At 43.3% G+C, this 22,233-nt stretch overlaps 1 protein-coding gene across 4 annotated transcripts in view; it reads right to left on the minus strand.

Moving 5' to 3' along the window:
• Positions 1–22,233, minus strand: part of LOC118675455 (IQCJ-SCHIP1 readthrough transcript protein) — a 511,967-nt gene that overhangs the window by 85,163 nt on the left and 404,571 nt on the right. Inside the window, exon 1 of one of the 4 annotated variants that reach the window (XM_036348278.1) lies at positions 12,842–13,228. The exons of the other annotated variants lie outside the window; for them this stretch is intronic. Coding sequence (XP_036204171.1) covers positions 12,842–12,934 — 93 coding nt within the window. The 5' untranslated portion in view covers positions 12,935–13,228. Of the gene's footprint in view, positions 1–12,841; positions 13,229–22,233 lie in introns of those variants that run through there. 4 annotated transcript variants of the gene reach the window in all.

Raw genomic sequence — 22,233 nt, forward strand, 5'->3', positions numbered from 1 at the left:
AGTTAGAAGTCAAGTAAAAGCAAAATAACACAGATACCTTATTCTCTATTTTCTTGAGAGTAATCCTATATGATAGTTACCATGCTCCTGCCTTTCCTCTCCACCCCAAGCATGAAACACAGGGAAAGCCCTGTTGCCCCAAACGCGCAGACCAAGAAGGGCCCCCTGGAACACAGCTTCGCCCACAACTCACAGCAGAGCTCAGTGAAGCAGTGCGGCTGACTCGGTTATAACAAAACGCCCTGTCCTACGAGTGCTGCTCTGCTGTCCCACCACCTGGTGGCTATTCTGCATCACATAACCTGTATTTGGGGTTGGTGGAGTCATCCTATATAATAAAAGGCTAATATGCAAATTGTCCTCTCAACAGGGAGTTCGAACAGGAGTTTGACCAGGGGGCGGGGCTAGCCTGCCAACCACCTGCAGCCCCACCACGCCCCTCGCAGGCCAGACTGATCGGCCTCGATGGCAAGCTGGCCAGAACCTACCCATGCACGAATTCGTGCACCGGGTCTCTAGTTTCATATATATATATATATATATATATATATATATATATATATATATATATATAGGGTGACCCCCAAAATGTATATACACTTTCACAGATAATATCTCAATTTTTTAAATAAAATGTATTTTAGTAAACACTGCCTTTATAATTATTCAAAGTGTGCATACACATTTTAGGACACCATATATATGCACATTTTCCAAACACAATAGTTTTTTTTGTTTGTTTGTTTTTTTACTGTGAGTACAACTAGGCCCATGGTTGGCTCTTCCACAAAAAACCATGTGCGGGCGCACGTACAGTGCGATTGAAACTTCGTGGCCCATGCGCAGAAGTCGGTATTTTGTGGAAGAGCCGGTATTTTGTGGAAGAGCCACGCTCAAGGGGCCAAAGAGCCTCATATGGCTCGCGAGCCGCAGTTTGCCGAGCCGCAGTTTGCCGACCACTGAACTAGGCTGATATAGTTGATATTTATAAGGGAAAGTAGTGGCTAGGGAAGGAGACAGGAAAGCTGAGCAACATATGGGTTCTTCCTTTACTCATACAAATATCCACTAAGCATCCAGGAGCTCGGGTGCTGGGGCTGGGGCTGGGGCTTTGCACACAGGCCAGGCCCTCAGAGCACACCCTGTCCAAGGAGGAAGACACACTTGGATGACTATTTGCAGGTGTGCCAAGGATTACAGGATCACTCTGAGGGCACTGTCCTGCAAGGTCAGGGAAGGCCTGTGTACGGGATCTCCAAGGGTCTTTGAAAGGTTTCTAATTAAATTGTGTATTCATTAAAGCACTTTTTTTTTTCTTTTTAAATCCTCATCCAAGGATTTTTCCTCATTGCTTTTTAGAGAGAGTGGAGGGAGGAAAGGAGGGAAAGAGGTAGGGAGGGAGGGGAACGTCGATGTGAGAGAGACTCGTTGCCTCCTGCAAGAGCCCCAACCAGGGCCTGGGATGGAACCTGCAACCCAGGCACGTGACCTTACCAGGAATTGAACCCTTCAGTGGGCAAGCCTACATTTCAACCACTGAGCAACACTGGCCAGGACCATTAAAGCACTTCTTGAAGTTTCATTTTGCTCACACTTTCCTTGTGTGTGAGGGGGTGACACAGCTCTTGTGATTTTCATTTCAATGGTTAACCCAAATCTCCGGATTCTCCGTCCAATTCTGTACTCCAAACACTAGGGGTCAGCAGCCTTCCAAAAGTCGTGAGCCCAGACAAGAACCCTAGTTCTGGGGTGCTGCTAGGAGCAGGGCGGGGCTGAGTCTCACAATAGGAAGCGTCTGATAGACACTTTGGCTACTTTCCCCAACTCCTCCCATTCTTTTAGTACAACCTTAACTTATTTGGGTACCCTCAGCTAAGAGGGTACCCAAAGAAAGTGCAGGTGCTTGGGGGATGTTGATCTGGGGATGGGATTTGTGGCTCAGCCGAAGTTAGTTTGCCTTCTCCCACCCCCTACCTCTTCGTATTGGTTCAGGGACAAACACATGAACCTATTTGGACTTGTAGAGATTGAGGAGAAATTTGCTGAGGATGACTGGGAAAGTAGTCTCCTTGCTTTTCTTGGAGAGCTTTTCTTAAGACAATATCTCCCTCTCTCTCTCTCTCTCTCTTTCTCCCTCTTTCCTTCCCCCTTCCTCCATGAAGATGAAACAACCCAAAGCCCTAGAGGTAGAGACAGTCATCTGGCAACCACCAGGTGTGTAGGGACAGCTACAAGATGAAGGTGACTGCAAAAACAAAACAAACAAACAGAAAACACCAGCAGAATGGTGAAAGCATATCTATGAAAAACAACAAACTAGGGAGAGCACAGGGCTTCAGTTCTTTGTAACTGACCTCCCTCGCTTGCTCAGCCCTAAGCAGTCTACATCCTCACAGCACGAATACCTTGGCATTTCCTACAGTTCATTGTATGGTTTCACCAATAGTTCATTAGTTCAGTAAAGAACCAATGAGAGGGTCCCGGGAGCCTTCATATAACTCCAGGTCTATTCTCCTAAGGCTAGTATATAAAAACACTGACGGGATCCTTATACCTTCTCATAGTTTTTACAGATGAGAGGCTATGATGATAAACAGTATGGATTTCAGCCCTGCCAGTGTCGCTCAGAGGTTGACATCAACCTATGAACCAGGAGGGCAGGCCACATGTGGGCTCGATCCCCAGTGTGGGACATGCAGGGGGCAGCCAATCAGTGATTCTTTCTCATCATTGATGTTACTATCTCTCTCTCCCTCACCCTTCCTCTCTGAAAGCAATAAAAATATATGTTTTTATAAAAAGAGTATAAATTTCAGAGTCCATCAGACCTAAGTTCAAATCTCAGCCACTTCCTTTTTGGCTGAGCTTCCATGTAAAATGAGAATGAATAAAGCCTATCTTTCACAGTTGTTCTCAAGTTTAAGTGTAATAACATATGTAATGAGTTTGGCGTTCAAAAAATAGCTGTTAGGATTATTATTTCAATATCCTTGGGGTAAAAGAGCACTATGACAGAAAAGCAGCCAGTTCCCTAACATTCTTCCCAATGAATATAGTGTCTGCTTCCCACCCATGACAAGATGCTCTGGGTGTGAGTGTGCTGGTGAGAGCAGGTCACAAGAACTTCAAAATCCGTGTCCCCTTGTCAGGTTGCTCAGACCTTCAATGGAAGTTGCAAGTTTTTGCAAGTACATAATTGCAGGTCTGGAGTTAGTGATTCATTAAGGATGTAATTTTTCAGGTAGGTCCTAGTGTGCAAAGGAGCTACTAAAAAAAATGTTATTGCCATATTTGTGCGCACACGCACACACACACACACACACACACACACACACATATGATTACAAATGACACTTCTCTAAAAATAAAAGGACTTAGTTGCCAACATTTAACATAAAAATTCCACACCCTGCATTTCAGCACAGCCACGCTCTGTTGGCCACACCCAGTGCCTTCTAGATCCCCTTGGTTTAAGTCTACAATCTCTCCCCACTGCCAGGGGCTTCCCTTATTTAGAGATGTGCTGACCTGTATCTAAGGCATACAGATTTGAATGTATGAATTTAAGGTGTCTGAGTTTGCACACACACACCTCTGCCCTGCGTAAAAGGCCTGCAACCGCAGACGATGCGCCTATTGAAACAAAAGGAGGATCTGGCGAGGTCAATTCTCCTTCTGTCACTGGGGCACCAGTCATGGAAAACCACACCTGGAGCATCATGGCCTCACAGCCACCAGGGAGCAGTCACCCTTGGAAGTTGGTGGCCCTCAGGACAGTGGTCTCGGCAAAATTCACCTTTTAGCTCCAGATACCATCCGTGTAGCATAAAGCTGATAACAATATTCTGTCCCTCTGCATGTTTGAGTTTGTGACCCTGGCTTTGAGTAGCTTTGAATCATCCCTTTCTTGTCCCTGTCAGTCGGGGAGCGGACAGCTGCAAGAAGGGCTCCCGAGACTCGGGCAAGCCTTTACCAGTACTGTGGTCAGAGACATGCACTGACCCTGGGCAGTGGGCAGGCTGGCCTGGGCTAAGCCTGCCCACTGGGTTTGACCTCTCCTTCTAGAAGTAGAATCTGGGAGGTGAGCATCAACGCGGTCATACAATCAGAGCATTGCATGTGTTTCATTCTATTCATTTGTGTCACATGTTGAGTGTAGCTCCACGAGGTAGAGACTTTGTTCACGACTGTACCCTTGGCAGCTAGAACAGTACACGACACACAACTGATGCTCAATTAATGTGCAAGGAGTGAATGAATGGATGATAACACTGCTTTTTCTTCCGAGAAGCCTCCTCTTCCCGTGACCAGGCCTCCATCATCTCTCAACTGGGAAACTTCAACTGCCTCCCAACTAAATCGAACCCCAGGCCTCAGTATATCACCTCTCCACTCAACCACATCTCCACTTAAAATGCTGCACAAGGTTTCTCATTATTCTTAGGATAAAATCCAAATTTTTTCACGAGGCTCCAACCAATCCCTCCTGCCCTGGCCAGCCTCACTGAACGCCTCTACATGCCCCACACTGTCCTGCACACCCCTCCTTCCCATCGCCCACAAGAATGGGTGGCAAACTCCTAACTCATCCACGGGGTCTCAGCCTAGGTCTTGCCCGTGTTCTCATCACTGCCTTTATTCCTCACTGTGCTTGCTGTGCCCCTGTGACAACCTGCCACACTGTGCCCGCTGGCCCGTCAACACTGGCAGGCTTATCCGTCTTGTCACCTTGGTCACCTGTGTCCCTGGCACCCGACTCAGGAGGGCCTGGCACAGAGGCAGCAGTGAGGACTCTTTTACTGGATAAACTGGTTTTAGTTTGTGCCAGGTTCAGGGCCAGGCTCTTTGTAATCTTCCATTTCATGACCTCATAGCTGAGAAAGCTGAGGTCCAGGGAGGTGAAGTCATTGACCCCGGGTTAGGATTCGATTCGAGTCAGTGCATCCCAGAGCCTGCTCTCTTTCCACCGGGCCATGTGGTGCCCGAGCCTTCCTCTTCCGCGAGAGCAACCCAGGCCACATACCTGTGTCTGGGCGCCCTTGATGGTGTTTGCCTATTACCTCAGGAAGAAAGAATGCCTGAGGAGATGGAATTCTTGGTGGTTACTCAAGCCTGCTTACACAAGTATGAATACAGCCTCCTGAACACCAGAGGAAAGGAATGTAGGTCAAACAAATTGCCCGGGCCAGCGTCTCCCTCTATTACCCAACTCTTCCCATTGCATGTGTGAGGCCACAAGTGAAAGATAACTAAGTGGAAAATTCCAGGAGCTGTGTAGCTATCATTAAAAACAAAAGCTCAAGAAATCAAGGGAAGGCTTTTAAAATCACTTTCTGTTTTAGCTCACAATCATTCTAATTGGAAAGTTCAGATTCATTAGTTTAAGAGCCACACAGGTATGGAAAACTGCAGGAGGCCTCTGGGAAAATGAGCCTTGTTTGGTTGTTAGAAAATGGAGAAAAGGATGATGCTGAGGAAAAGAAAAATAACATTAATTATGAGTCAGGTATACACATTGCCATTGAATCCTCTAACAAGCCTGTAAAGTAGGCACTATTAACACCCCCATTTACAGATGTAGAAGTCGAGGCACAGGTAGGTCAAGTACTTTGCTCAAGGTCACCTAGCTAGAAGGGACAAAAGTATTAGAACCCAGCCCAGTTGGCTCCAAAACCTGTTCTTACCCACTATCCAATACCAACTTTCTAGTTTGTGTAATACTACTGTACATGATACTTCCTAATAGATGTATATTTTTTAGAAAAATGTAGTACAGAGTTAGTCAAACAACATTTCAATACCAATTTGTAGCTTCTAAATGTGTTGCCTGCAATAAGAAACTTTGTAACACACACACACACACACACACACACACACACACACACACACACACACATCTTTTAAGATAACAACGGAAGAGGAAAAAAAAACAGAAGATCCTTAGAAAACAGGGATGCAGGTCTTACACGTTTTAACCTAAGAGAAATGTAAGGACAGCTAATAAAATCAAATTTTGCAATGGCCTGCTGAATACCTCATCAGCTTATCAATACCATCCTCCAGAAAAGAGTGGTACCATTGCCTCCCACCAATTTGAAGGGCTGGAAGAAGTAGCTCTCCATGTCAATAATTTTGAAGGGTCTGAGGTTGAACAAGTAGTTATGGACTACCTGAGCAGCGAAAGCCAAAGACCAAACACAACAGGAAAAACCAGGTAGTCACAGAAAAATGGGTAATTCAGTAGTTTCTCATTTAAGTCTTTGTTCTAAGTACATTTACATCATCTACAAGAAAAACACTGTGGCCCAGCTGGGATGGTTCAGTGATTGAGCATTGACCTATGAACCAGGAGGTCACAGTTCGATTCCCAGTCAGAGCACATGCCTGAGTTGCTTGCTTGATCCCCAGTGTGGGGCGTGCAGGAGGCAGCCGATCCATGATTCTCTCTCATCATTGATGTTTCTATCTCTCTCTCCCTCCCTTTTCCTCCCTGAAATCAATAAAAATATATTTAAAGAAAAAGAAAAATTTAAAAATAACACAAAGACATAGATTATTACCAATCACATATAAATTAAGAAAGTGATATAAAACTTGACGAAAAATCTAAACCCACTGATAGTTTTTCTTTTGAAAATGAAAATTTGCATTCTTGAAGGGCTCCATTAATGTCTCTAGATGCAGCACATATTGCAAATTTGTGGAACAATAAACAGAAAGACTTAAACAATTACTAATGTCTAAAAAGGCCTACTCAAACTATAAATGATTATCAAAACAATAACAGCATGTTACCATTCATTGTTGGAACACTTACTATGTCCCAGATGATGCCAAATGCTTTACCACATATAACCCTTTAACAACCCTGGAACACTGATGTTTATCCTCACATCAGATGAAGAAACTGACTGAGGGGTTAAGAAACTTCAGTGGTGGAGGTGGAAATCAAAGCCAACTCTGTCCTAGGCCCAAAGCGGAGACATTTGACAGGGTTGTTGATTTGAGCTGAATCTGATACAAGGAAGGCATTATCATTATCAATTCTATCATCCCTAGAAGTGAACAAAGGAATTGTTGCAAAAAGAGATGCCCATAGAATTCTAATCTTTAGGAGAAAATGAGTCATTTTTTTCTGGACACAAGACAGACTCACACAGATAAGAATGGTTATTATAAGGAAGCGCTTTTACACCCAAATGTGAACATGACTTCAAATGAAATCGTGAAAGTGAACTGAGAATCTGCCACACCATTCTAGTCTCTGGGACACTTAAATGTGATATTAAAAATACACTGAGATTCTTGTTTCCTTCATTAATGTAAAAGTATTTCCTAATAACAACGGGCAAACAATCTGCCGGATAATCTAAATAGATGAAAAGATTCCCTCCCTTGTTCCTTACAAGTAAGATTTCTTTATCGCTAAGTTTATTATAGACTAAATGCGCAAAATTCATAGTAAAGACCAACACAGGAAGAGAGAGAAGTGAGGAAAGCCACAGGCTCTATGATGCTGGGGCTGACACTCTGCAAACTGTATATCCCAGACTCCTTTGCCATCTGTCTCTGTTAGATCCTGCCCATGGGTGGCACCAGGGGGAGGTAGCCACTAAGAGGACAGGGGTATGCGCTTCACGAGGTCATTCCTCCAGCAGCTGCAGAGACCCCAATCCCAGGGCAACCCTTCTGCGAACTGACTGTGGCTGCCACATGTCCCCAAGGGTGCTCCCCAAGCACAACTATGGTCCCCACCGCCCTGCCCTGAACCCAGCCACATGAGGCATCTCTCAGACTCTGGTAACCCCATCTCTTCTCTTTTGTTACTAGTTTCTGTGTTAACTTGGTGTCCATTTTTTGCTCTTTCAACCCTCCTTCACTTGTATAACCAATTCTCTGTACTGAATCTACTCCCTGAAATTGTAGCATGGTTTCTGTTTGTTGACTGAACCCTGAACGAATACAGCAATGAAACTGGGAGGTTAAATGCGAGAATGAACGTGCCTCGTGGGATGTCGCTGAGCCTGGTGTGGATGTACTTCTCATCCACACTGAGGACCACTTACAACCGCCCAGAGGCAGTTCTAGAGCCACCAGACAATTTACTCTATTGTCTTTCATAAGAAGGTCAAGCAGGCAAGATGTGAGGGGTTTGCCGACTCCACCCACATTCTGATTCCTCAGAACCAGTTTTAAGGGTCTATCCTTATTCAAAGGCCAAACTTTTCATGTTGAGGAATGCAACTTTAGGATTCTAAAAGACGAACACTAAAACAAGTAATATAAACATAACGTTTTTTGCAACGCAATTTGGTTCAAAGGTCTTTGTTAAGGAAGGAATCCCATTCTTACTGTAAAATCTAAAATTAGCACAATAGAGGCCAAAAGCCCAAGCTTGGGAAAAATGGCTTCTACGTGGACGTGGAACATTCTGAAATACATTTCAATTAGTGAAATGTATAAGTGTTTTTTCAAAGTCAAGTCCCCTTAATGTTCAAAGAAAGATGGAAAATACTCTTTTAAAGGGAGATTGTAACTTCACTCAAATTACAACCAAGAGAGGAGACCCATTGTATAAAGGGCTCGCATTAACAAATTCTAATGCAGCCCAGGTTCTTCTCTCATAAAAACTGTATATGTTACATCTAATGAAAAGTTACTATAAAAACTAAATTTTTAATGATTCACTAAAAGTATTTCCAATCTCTGTGGACTCTGAGCCCCATGGCTGAGTGCAGTTTGCAGGCAGAAGCATTCTTTCACTGCAGTAAAAAGCGAAGCTTCCCACTTAAAGCATCCATCCCCCAAACAATGGCTCTGTGTGACTCCACATCCAAGTCCAGGGAGAGAGGGCCTTGGCCAGTGGACCTGAGAACATGACTGTCCTGTGGTGGGGTGGATGCAGCTGTCAATCATCCCTTTCCTCAGCTCTGCCTCCTCAGCTCCTCATGCTTACTGCTCAGTGGTCCATGAAGCTGCCTGGGAGGGACTCCCGCTCCCATGCTGATATGTTATTCTGCTCCCTGTGGTTGTTTAGTTCTTCTTATAAATCAATAAATTAGCATTGATATTTTACACATCAATTTGGTAATCTTGATTTATTTGGACCCACCCTGAGAAATAACGTTATCTTTCTTATGATCACAAAATCAGTTTCTGAGCCAGGAGGCTAAGGGGCAGACCCTGGATTGCACAGGCCAGTGGTTCCCAAAGTGGGGTCCCTGAATCAGCAACAGCTGGCTTCCTGGGACTTAGACCTACAAATTGTTGGGCCCAACTCCAGACCTTCTGAATCAAGGGTGTGGAGGCCAGCATTCTGTATTAGCAAGCAACCCTGGGGGTTCTGATGCCTCCACACTGCCTTTGGACTCAAGACTGCAGCACCAACTCTTCCCAGATTTCCAGCCTGCCCTCTCGATTTCAGACCTGCCAATCCCGACAAGAGCCAATTCCTTAAAATACATCCCTCTTTCTTTCTCTCTCTCTCTCTCGATAGATAGACATAGATATACAGATACACACACACACACACACACACACACACACACACACACTTGGTTTTGTTACTCTGGAGAACCCTGAGTAATACGGGGAGTTCATAGGGCTAATGCTGTATCTACACTGGGACTAGAATTCTACCTGTTTTTTTTAATACTATGTGCTCAGTACTTAGCACACAGTAGACTCTCTCTGATGAATGCGTGGAACTCACTGAGAAAGGGAAGTGGATCATTTGGCTGGCCCTGAGAGGAGAGCCTTGAAAACAGTCAACCCGGGGGGTCGCCTCCACTAAATTCCTGTGAGCAATAAACCACTCCTCAGGAATCTTCCAGAGAGTAGAGATAAAACCAACAGGAAGTCACAACCAGGAATTGTGTTTGCTGGTTCTGAGGTTAATTTCTTACAAGTGAAAGAATACCCAGCACTCAGCAGGCCTTTCTTAAGGGTTGCTCTATCCACTGGACCCGCTGTTTAAATGCCACGAGCGCAGCCACTGCCTCATGTCGTTCCTGTTATGTCTCGTATGTAGAGCACGCTTTCAGAGTCGATCCTTATCAGTACACTGTTTTTCTGGAAAGCATGAAATTGAAGACAGTCTCAAAATATTGTCTGTATAAAGTATCTCAAAGGGGTGCTTAGGGATAGAAGATTAAAGAATGTGCTTTCTTGAGAGAGGGGAACAGAATTCGTGGACAAGGACACGCCCCTTCACTTCCAGGGTGGACACTGAGTGGGGGCAGCTGATGAAGGACAAAGGCAGGGCTGAGCCTCCAGGCTGAAGGGATTGTCCTGACACAGGTCAAAAGTCATCTTGATTAGCCAATCTGACTCCTCTCTGATGGTAATTTTATCAGCCACATGAAACCGGAAAAGGTAAACATTCCTCAGCTAACCTTCTCCATTCCCCCTACCAAAGCCCAAGTCCAGTCTCATCAAAACCAGGCCAGATGCTCAGCCTGGCTGACTGATCCAGGCTGGCGGAGGGAGCTAGCCCAAAGCAGGAGGTAGGCAGAGGCGGGCAGAAAGGGGGGCTCAGGGCTGACAGATTCCTCTTCAACACAGCCGTCAGTCTGAGGTGGAATCTTAGAAAGCACAGTGAAACCACAGAGGTATTCTGGGGGAGGAGTAAAGCACTAAGAATTTATTGTTGAATTTGCTCTCTATTCACTTGAAAAAAGCTTTCTTTTTTTTTCTTTTTTTGAGGAAAGGGATTTGCCATCTCACTATAAATCTGTTCAGCTCACTAAGTGTTAGCACAGGGTAGACCCTGGGGCAGGCCGGGTCAACACTAACAGTCACTTATCTTCTGGGGTCTGAACACAAGCCTGAGCTAAGTGTGTGAGAGGGTGTGTGGGGTAAAGAGGGGCTGGAAAGTTAGACAAGGTGCCTCAGCAACTTCTAGTGTTTACAAAACTATCAACACCCCAAACAAAGCAAACATGAAGGGTTAGAGGCTAAGCAGGGGCTCATTACCGTCAACCCAGATAGGAGCTATTTTGAAACAAATTCCAAGGATTTGCTGCAGTTTAAAGATCTTAGTACAAAAACATTTAGATCTATAATGAACCTTCTTAACAGGGAAAAATGGAATGAAAACTATTTTCTTCCAGAAACTAAGCAAAAAGAAAAAAGAAAAATTCCATTTTTCTCCCGTTGAGGGAGAAATAACTAATTATGTATTTTATATTATTTACTTTTTATATTTTTATTGATTTCAGAAAGGAAAGGAGAGGGAGAGAGAGAGAGATAGAAACATCAATGATGAGAGAGAATCATTGATCGGCTGCCTCCTGCACGCCCCCACATTGGGGATGGAGCCCACAATCCTGACCAGGAAGCAAACAGTGACCTACTGGTTCATAGGTTGATGCTCAACCACTGAACCACAATGGCTGAGCTAATTCTGTATTTTAAATGGTCAGACTGTTTACAACAACAACAACAACAACAAAAGATACACACACAACAAAACTATAGAAGATGCATTGAAACCCAAGCACATGAGTATCACAGAAACGAATGTGATGATTTCAATTCGTTTGTTTCACATAAACCACTGTCTTCGAGAGAAGACAGGGCTCCAGGGACAGATGGCTTTTTTGTGGATGGGAGCAGCAGCCTGAGTGGGCCCCCTGGATGTGCTGTTAGAACTTTATCGCATCCTCTTTATCATTCAGATTGGTTGGGAAAATATGTTTTTTTCTTCCCACAGAGTTGGGTTGCTTTTTAAGAAATTCCTGTTTCAGATTACATTCTTCTATTGTGGCTCTCAAACCTGACAGCTCATGGACAACTCAGGACTTGTGCAATCCCACTTCCCAACAGAAAACCATGGCCCTGCGGGGATGGCTCTGTATTTACATTCCGCCTCACACCTCACCGTTTACCAGGGTGAGGCCGCTGGTTGTCAGCTTCTGGCTCTTTGTCAATATTTAATCACGGTGCAGTTGTGTAGGGAGCAGGAAACATTCCATATCCCGATAACATGGCTTAAAAAATGAAAAGCTTTCATTACATTTATGGAAGCACACTTATGCTTTTTAAGAAAAGCTATCAAATTGAGAGATTACACCACTGTTCTGATATAGCATTTTAAATGCACTGTCATTGGTAGGTATAAAAAAGGAATAATACATCACCATAATTTTTTAAGTATTACAAACCTTTGGGTTCACCCTAAAGCTTTTTTTTTCTTTTTCTTTTTTTTTGTTAAATGGAGAAGGGCGTTTAGAGAAAAAACATCTTGTCTATTTCATAATCTCCAGCCCTAGTTCACTCTCTAGGTTACATAGCAAAGTAGCCATACTAAGGAGAAAATTCCAATTGGCGTTTTGACTGTTTCAAAATGTTTACTTCGAAGTTTTGCTGCTGTTAGAGATTTGTAAGTAATTTCTCTGCCCCAGCCATCAGTCAAAAGAAAACAGCAATTGCCCGGTCAGGGTGCGTGGCTCAATGGTTGAGCATTGACCTATGAACCAGGAGATCTCGATTCGATTCCCAGTCAGGGCACATGCCCGGGTTGCAGGCTTGATTGCCAGTGTGGGGTGTGCAGGAGGCAGCGGATCAATGACTCTCTCTCATCATTGATGTTTCTATCTTTCTATCCCTCTCCCTTTGTCTCTGAAATCAATAAAAATATATATAAAAAAAGAAAATAGTAGAAATTGATGGGAGACACCCACCGGACAGGGAGTCCTTAGGCTCCAACCCAACAAAAACAGTTCGCGTTTCTCGAATAGCAAATGGCTCTCCTACCAAGCTGATCACCTGAGCTGGAGAAGGTCTCACCATTTTAACAAGACCTGCAGTGGTCCACAGGAAAGGCTCTGGCATTACTTACCGGGTCAAGATGAAAGGAGGACTGCGGTGAACTTGAGGCTGGAAAGCGAATGAGCGCATGAAGCACTGAAAGCGCCTGAGCGCAAGGGCACATGGTTCTTCTCTTTCATTCCTTACACTAACCAACCTCCAGGTGAGCAGGTGTGGACTTGCTCAGCTGGATGACGTGTGGCAGGAAACATTATTCACTCCAAAGCTGTAAACCACATTTGACATTCAACAGCTCTTCATTGTGGGTGGGTAGAGGAGAGAATTACCCTTTACCTCAGCCCGTTCCAGTCATCGGTCCTGCAATGACAGAGTAATTACCCTCTGGCTCCTAACCTAGGCCTCTGGTCCAATCATAACCTAGGGATGGGGGAAGGAAGGCGATTCTCTAACCTCCTTGGACTGGTCTGCGGGGTGTCGGGGATTCCGAAAGGAAGTCTGAAAGGGTACGCAAGTGGCTGGCATTAGCGTGCCTGGCTTTCTGCCCCCCATCCTGCCAGCACCTGGCATTTCAACATCTGTGCCCAATCCTGGGTTAGTGTACTAAGGCTTCATGTAAAGCACCAATAGCTCATTAGGGAAAGGCTGGGTGGGCCTCTGTGTTAACATATTCCCAGCCTACAGCATCCGGTAGACCCGATCAGGAAAACTCATGACTCTCCAACTCCCTTAAACCAAAATACTCAAGAAGTTCCTGGAGCCTGAGAAATTTTTTATGTTTACATAAAATTAGTTTTTTTTTTTTTTTTTATTTATGTCAAAAAATGTACCACTAACAGGCAAACTACAAACTGGAGAATTTACCTGCAAAATACATGAGAGTAACCTATTATGAATTCTTACAAATTAGCAAGAAACAAGATAAGCATCTCAATGGAAGTAATTCACAAAATACACTATTAATAAAGAAAATTTTAAACAGACCAGGTTTTGCCTATCACAATGACAGTGGCGGTAAGCATGTAAACTGCACTATGAAAAACTGCTGACAAACTTTGTTGCCACAATGATGACATACACCCTTTGACCTTACACATTTGTAAATTTCTTCTAAGAAAAATAAAAATGTACTAAGATTTAGTTAGGCTACTATGGCCAATAATAAGAACAGGCTAAACAACTTATGGTAAATCCATTCAATTAAATACAGTGCACACATTAATGTTGCTGAAATATATGCCGTGGAAAGATGTTCCCCATTTAAATTTTTAAAAAGTCTTAGATGGAGACTACAAAACAGTGTAATCAGGGTGAAGAAGTGTTTGTATATATAAAACGTGTTCTGAGAAAGTCTAAGAGGGTAGACAGCAAAGTTTGATGAAAGTTTTCCTTTTTATTTATCTGCATTTCTACAATGTGCATATACTACCTGTGTATTTTTTCTTGTTTGTTTTTAATAGGAGTCAATGGAAGTTGAGTTCAGTAGAAAAATCCTAATTTCAAAGCATCATAGTTTGAATTGAATCATTTCAGGTTAAATGCACCTGTTCAAAATCCACGCTCATCATTTTATTTGGAACAATTTTTGAGCATCAAGTGGTCATGTAAACGAGGAAGCAAAGAGGCATAAAATGACAAGAGAACAATTGACAAAATAACTACAAGCTTTGCTCCAGTGGCTATTGCAATATAACAAATAAAATGACAATTAACCCAAAATACCGTTATTTTAGTCTTCAAAGAACAAATTGTTCTCCCCCCCCCCCCAAGGTAAACATGATTAACTTAAAAATGGCATTTATAGTGCCTCTCCAAGGCATTCCCCTTCAATGGGAAACAGCTTCAGAGAATCCAGACACTGAAAGGTTTAAAAAAATTTATATTTTATTGTCATTATAAGACAAAACTGAATCTAGCCTAAGTCAAGGGAATCCTTCCTGGAGCCTGAGAAATTTAACATTAATTCACTACTGAATTCAAATAGCTTCTTCCTTTGAAAAGGTGCCATTTCCCACAGTACCCTGATTCTCTGGGTACAAGGAAATGGGGTGTCAAGAGAGAGTGAATGTATGATTTTATCTCTGTGCCTCCACTCAACCAGCGGATCATTAGAACCCCTTCAAGTAGGGCGAGTTGGCTTGTTTCTTTTTTTCTTTATTTTTGCAGGTTCTCAATAAATCTTTACTGAATAAAAGAAAAAATACATGTAGAAATGATAAATATGTACTTTTGTTAAAACCAATGAAAATTAGCATCACTGATAAAAGTCAGCACATTTTATTATTTTAATTAAAAAATTTTTTTGTAGGGCAGGTTTCTGACTAAGCCTTAAGAGACTGAACAGGTTTGACTATTAGAAGTAAGCACAGAAGTGGTGGTAGTGGGGACCTTCGAAACAGAGAGAAAAATTAAAGCCATATAGTTATGTTCAAGTGAGTTTCTGATAAATTAAAGAAAAGTTTCCATTTACCAAAAATTCTCCAATAGAACTGCATGGGGTATAAGTGGATATTACACATCAAGAGATTACAGGTATTCACTCATGGCCATAGATATTAGCAAAGATAAGCAGTTATTGTGTGATGAGTCAGGAGCTAAATTCCAAATATTTGGGGTAGTAGTTTCTAACTGAAAGTGGAAAACACCATCTCTGCGATCCCACTGTGAGTTTCAGTTTCCTCATCTGTGAAATGGGAGTAAGAGCATCCACCTCACCCCCTGTGAGCGTTAGACCCAGTCAGGGGAAAGCAGCCAGCTCAGCGCCTGCCCACAGCAGGCACTCAATAAGTAATGGTTATTGTTATAACCGTGAAAACAGGTTTCGTCTCACAGCATCATGGCCCTTCAGCACCACCTGCTACATGTGCGCTCGTGGGCCTTCTGTCCGCTCTTGCACTTGGCCGAAAGCTCCATGAGGGCAGGAGGCTCTGGGACACGAGAAGCCCTACGTGAGCCTCTGCTCATCCCTATCCTTCATGCAGCAGGCACTCAATAGGTATTTACAGACTCAACAGAGCTATGAAGAAAAATAATGACATACATTAAAGAAATCCCTGGCAGACATCACTTTGCGGACTTTTTCCATCCCACCTTTGATACTTAATGATTCTGTGAAAGACTCAAAACACTTTAGACTTCTATTTATAGTGATATGGGCCCCACAACTGTCACATTTGAACTTGAGTCATAAGTCAAGAGAGTGCCTGCTGTTAACAGTTAGGGTTCCTGATTTGAAAGCAATAAAATCAACACTGGTTTTGAACTCACAGAATCAACCGGAGATGAACATGGAACAGCAACTAGAAACAAGGGGAAACCTTGGAGCTCGGGGCACAGAGTTCTGAGAGGCCCCCGACTGCTCCTGGGCCTTGCAGCGAGTGCTCTAGGCTCCAAGTCCTGGGGGAGGACAGGGCGGGGGGGGGGGGGGGGGGCGGAGGAAAGCTCTCCAGCTGTGGCAGAGCCAAGGGAGGGAGAATCCAGGGCTGAGGTTCCCAGAACGAGAGTCAGCCACTTATAATTACCCTCCCACCCAAATCACACACAGCAGGGAAGGTAATGCCCTAGGAGGAACCTGGAGTCATCAGGAAGGTAACTCACACTGGGTGCAAAACCCATGGACACCACCAGAGAAGGAAGAACCTAAGAGTTCAGAGGTCAGTGATGCCCGTGGGTCCCGTTCTTGAGCACAGCCTCCAAGGAATATCCAGAAACTACATAAACTGAAGCAGCTATTTAAAACATTTTGGTCTAGCCCAACCGGTGTGGCTCAGTGGTTGAGCATAAATCTATGAACCAGGAGGTCACAGTTAGATTCCCAGTCAGAGCACATGCCCAGGTTGCAAGCTCGATCCTCAGTGTGGGGCATGTAGGAGGCAGCCGGTCAATGATTCTTTCTCATCATTGATATTTCTCTCTTTCTCCCCCCCCCCCCCCGTTTCCTGTCTGAAATCAACAAAAATATATTTAAAAAAACAAAAAAACATTTGGTCAAGAAAGCACAGTTTTCAATATGATGATATGGGTTTTGCTGAAAGAAGTATTTAGATAGTAGTATCATAATCCACAATACATTGAACATGTCATTAGTGAGGAAATTCTGGGAAATTTTAACCAGCCTTAGGAGGAAATCACTGATCCTGCCAGACAAACCAGGCCACACACAAAGGCAGAGATGAGTAACTGGGAAACCCTCTCTACGAGAATTCACCGAGTCACGAGACAGAGACATCCTCCCATTGCTGACAAAACTGCCCCCTGGTGTCCATTAGTAGTTGAGTTTTTCAAATTTGGGTCACCCAATCAGCCCACAAATAGTGAAGGTCCTGATATGCCAGTACCCTTTCCTTTTCCTGCAAGAATCTCAAACCTCCTTCCTCAGAATTTCAAATCCGTGAAATCTCCCAAATGTGTCCCTCATGACTTAGCACTCATTTTCATAAAAACCCTCACCTGAGGATATATTTATTGATTTTAGAAAGAGAGGAAGAGAGAGAGAGAGAGAGAGAGAGAGAGAGAGAGAGAGAGAGAGAGAGAGAGAGAGAGACCCGTCGCTTGGTCTGCCGCACCCACCCTGACCCAGGATCAAACTGCAACCTTCTGGTGTATGGGACAATGGTCCAACCAACCAAGTCACCCGGCTGGGGCTCATTTTATTTCTTGAGTAGCATTTGGCCCTCAGGTCACTGACAGCTCTCTACAATCAATTGGAACTTTCTCCCTTCTGTGCAATTTTCATACCATATAATCAGAGCCTTTGTAATCCCACCAGAAACCTAACTTGAAAGAAGTAAACTCCTAAGCAGAAAAGCTACTTCTGAGTTAAAAAACAAACAACATTCCAAAGGATGGTGACAACTTGTGGCCGTCCATGAAAGCAGAGAGTGGGCGGGCATGTAGTTTATTTCTACAATTGGGGGATCACAATGCAGCCCCTCACTCCAATCTTCCTGGTAAAGGAGTTTCACCCTCCTTTCCTTCCCCTTCCTTTTTTTTTTAAAAAAAAAAAGTATTTTTTTTATTTTGAGAGAGAGAGGAAGGGAGTGGGAGAAATATCAATGAGATGAGAGAAACATCCACTGGCTGCCTCCTGCAGGCCAACCTACTGGGGATCGAGTCCACAACCAGGGCATGTGCCCTGACCAGGAATCCAACAGGTGACCTCTCAGTGCATGGCACGACACTCAACCACTGAGCCACACAGGCCAGGGCTCTTCAGCCCCTTCTTTCAGCTGCTTTCCCCCCAGAGGCAGCTGCACTTTCTACATATGAGGGACCGAGGGACAGCAGTCTGACTGGAAGAGGGGCAAGGAGACTGGTCTTCAAAATGCAAATGCATTTATAAAGCAAACTCACTAGTGGAAATTTTGCTTACATTTTACGTTTGCTTACATGACTTTGTGGGGACGTGATGGAGAATACAGAGAAACCATCACCTTTCTCTTCAAGCCACAGTCTATGAGGATACATTACTTATTACCTATAGTTTTAATACAACCATTTTAATTTTAAAAGCAAATATAAATCCAAATAAAGGACGTAGTTTAGGTAATACTCCTGTGCCAATATTTATTTTTTGGTTTTGACAAATGTACCACAGTTAGAAGAGATGTTAACATTAGGGGAAGCTGGTAAATGATATTTGGAAACTCTGTAATGTGTTTGTAACTTCTGGGTATATCTAAAGTTATTCTAAAAGTGTTTTTTAAAAGTGAATAATGTTCCCTATTTTTTAAAGGAAAGTGAAAAAAAACACACCAAACTTGTCTCGCTCGTTTGAAATCGATGCTTACTTTGTACTTAGAGTCAGTAATTTTCAAGAGGAAAAAATATAACTTCCCAACCTCTATACTTTCAGCAGGCCCACTCAATATTAATGTAGTAACAGCAGCAATGAAACAAATCAGCAATATTGAAGTTTCATTGGATGCCACATAACAAGAAATGTTATCAAACTCACCCCTCCACCTCCCCTTGGAAGTAAAATGTTCCTAGGTGAGTTTCCAGCATATAAAAGAACTGAGGGCACATATCATGCAGTGCATGTGTGTGTGTATTTATGATTAAGATAACCTGTTTCTTTTCATTATTCATAAGTAATGAAAAACAAGTGTTGAGACATTTCTTTGAATCCAAATAACAACTCAATTTTTTAACTGCTTTGAAGATGAGACAAGTAAATTCGGAGAAATGGGATGTAAATAAGAATTAAGTGAAATAAGAGTACGTTGTGTAAGGTAGTACTTACTTTTCCCCCTGGATGTTATTGTTTCAAATTATTTTAAGCACTTGAAAGGAGGGAGGAAGCTACTCTGGTGTCAGTAAATATGAACACTCCTTTAGGGGTTTTCTTTCCTAACATCTCTCATTTCTAAATCTCACCAGGCTCTCAGCAAGCCACCCCCACCTGGCTCCACCTCCCCTCACCCATACTTCAGTGAAGTCACTTAACCTCTTTGGGTCTCAGTGTTCTCCTCTGCAAAATGAGTAGATTGGGTTGGGTGTGTGATGAGAAACTGGGAGCCCAGAGGCCATATTTTGCATTACAGATGTTTGTTAGCCCCCAAATTATGTGTTTCTTTAAAGTTACTTGCCAAAATTTCATATTTCTCATCAAATCCTGGCCTGGGTCTTACATCAGAGGACTGTGACGATATTCAGACATGGATGGAAGGTCAGCCAGGATGGAAGAACAGCAGCCCTTCACCCCTGGACCCATCCTCCAGATCCCCACAGTCTTACTCCCACCTGGCTCACTGCTCTTATTGGTTACCTACATGGCCCCTGCATGCATCTGGCTTTGCCATCCTTGCCACCCTTCCAGCTCTAATATTCTGACTCCCAGGGTCATTGTTTACCAGTAATAGAAGGTTTTAACTATGCTTCCAGTGCCCTGGGTCTTATTCATGTGTTAGTACAAGCACAACAATGGTATATTTACTTTGCTGAGCATTTCCATATGAAACCCAAGAACAATAAACCTAATACTGAAACCACCATACCACAGTAGAGTAGGTATTCAAAAAGTTTTCAAATTGCTGCAGCCTAACGTTGTTCTTCTAGAATGAGGTCTTTCTTTAAGGGCTATTTGGGTCAGACTGTGGAGCCACTGTAGGCTGGATAACTACTCTAACAGGAGATCACTGGTTACATAATTTAAGTATTCAAAAATAAAATCCCAGCGGCCTTCTCTCTTACCCCTTACAGAACCAATTTTAGAGTGGAAATAAAAAGGACAGAGTGCATAAGATGCAAGGGCTCATAATACAATGTCAGATCAGGTCAAAATGGACCCCAAATTGTGTGACATTCACAAAGAAAAAAATTGTAACTTTCATAAGTGGCATAATTTTTAGCTCCTGGTGCCATGAGGAGAAAAACAGAAGGCTCAATGGGTTTTGAAACTATTTGAAAACATGTTCTTTTTATAGGAGTGGAGATTAGCCTTTGAGTTCTTTTCTAAGACACTGTGCCAGGTTCCCAAGGGCCAGGCCCTTCTTATTTTGGAAATAAGTTTAATTCTAATCTTTTTCTGCAGGGGAATAGGGGCTATAAGCTATTATGCTGCTGGACTTGACATTAAAAATGCTATAGCATTTCATAACACAGCAGCTTTTTTGGTTTTGTTTTTACGTTTTAATGCTCTAACCTCAGATCTAAATTTATAACACGGCTGAAGATCTTAGGAATGATGAGGAAATTACCTCATTCGCTTTAAACTGTTTTAGACAGCAGAGTTCTTTCCCTATATGGCAAACCAAGAAGGAAGCAGAATCAAGTTACACTAGATTAGTAGCTGCCACAACTTACCTGTTGTTTAGCTCTGGGCATGCCTACAACCTGCTTGTGAGCAAGTGGATCCTGGCCACAGCCAGCTGGCCAGGGAGAGTGCCTGTCTTCATCTTGCTCTCTCTCTCTCTCTCTTTCTCTCTCTCCACAAGGTCCAGGAGGCATCCTGACAAGGAGCCTTCGCCACTAGAGGTACCCGATACTAATGAGTCACTTTCTTATGGACTTTGAATTGGTTCTCTGTGCACATAGGTAAACCTGCATAGGAGTAGAAGGGGAAACTGAGGTAGGCTGAGGACCACAGCCGGGGGGGATCCTAGAGGAAGAAGCAGTGGGTGTGTGCTTCTGAGGGGATAACCACAGGATCGAGTCAGCGGTCGGTCGGTTGTGGGCCAGGGGAGGTGCTGACAGACAGTGGGCTGCCTGGAGGCCTGGCTGAGCCGCTGTGGAGCTGTGCTCTGTCCGCTGCCCTCCCTCAGGCGCCCTGAACAAGCCCCTCCGCCTGCCAAACGAAGCATCGCCTGCAAAAACCCAACCGCCCCACACTTTCTTGTTAGAAGCTTTTAGTAAGACTTAAAAAAAACAACAGAAAAAACACACAAGTCCATGAATAACTCAGCCATGTATTTCTACAAGGAAGAAGTCTGAAGGATCAATCATCTCTATTAGGACATGGACAATAAAACCCTCTGGAATTGATGAATTTGTAGAAATCAGCTGCCCACTAATGCATTGCTTCTTTAACCCATAAAAATGAAAGCTTTTCCTTTTTTCGGTATACTATGCGAATATTCCAAGGAAGAAAGATTCACAATCACTTTCATGAACCATAAATACTAAGGAGAGACTATGAAATGGAAGGGGGGGGGGGGGGAGAACACGATATTGCCGATGATGGATATACCAAAGAGGACGTTCAACTACAAATAAATATAAAATATTTGGGGGGAGTTGTAGGGGTGTCTGTAAAATGTACAGATACAAGTGGCAATTATTAGGAAATCAGATATACAAACCAGACTAAAGAAAACAGATCACTCTTTTAGCTTCCAATAAGCTTTGCTTTAATGCAGCCTCACGTCAGTTAGACGTAACTAAAAACATTGTACGAGCACTTTTGGAAAGCATCATCCCAGGGCCGAACAAACACTAATCACGCCCATTCCTCTTACCTGGGCACTTCCTCACCTAAACCACCACCTTTTGAGTTATATAGAAAATGCTACAAAAGTAGGAAAAAATGAGAATAGCCTAAAATGACGCAACAAATACTGAAAAATAGGTCCGGTGGCAAGAATAAAATTAGGTTGATTTTATGCGTGAATGAAAACAGAGAAAGGCAAGTGATAAAGGTTGTGACAGAACATGCTTGACATAATTATTTAACAAATATTTAAGGAAAAGAACAACATTATTCACAAGAGTAGCCCGAAACAAAACAAAGGAAACAAACAAAGCGCATCTGGAACAATGAGGGCCCTCACAGATCTGATGAGGAGAGTGAGAACTACAACTTCCTGGGCGTGACCAGAAGAACTAGCGATGACCTAGCTCTGCAGAGTCACTGGGGAACCTCAGAAACATCACTCAGGGAACATAAAAACCCAAAGCATCACCCTTTCCTGACGCCCATTTTCTGTTCCTAGCTCTCACCCAGATACTAATGAAGCCAGGGGTTCC

Source organism: Myotis myotis, unplaced genomic scaffold (assembly GCF_014108235.1).
Source record: "Myotis myotis isolate mMyoMyo1 unplaced genomic scaffold, mMyoMyo1.p scaffold_m19_p_2, whole genome shotgun sequence".
NCBI classification, from domain to species: Eukaryota; Metazoa; Chordata; class Mammalia; order Chiroptera; family Vespertilionidae; genus Myotis; species Myotis myotis.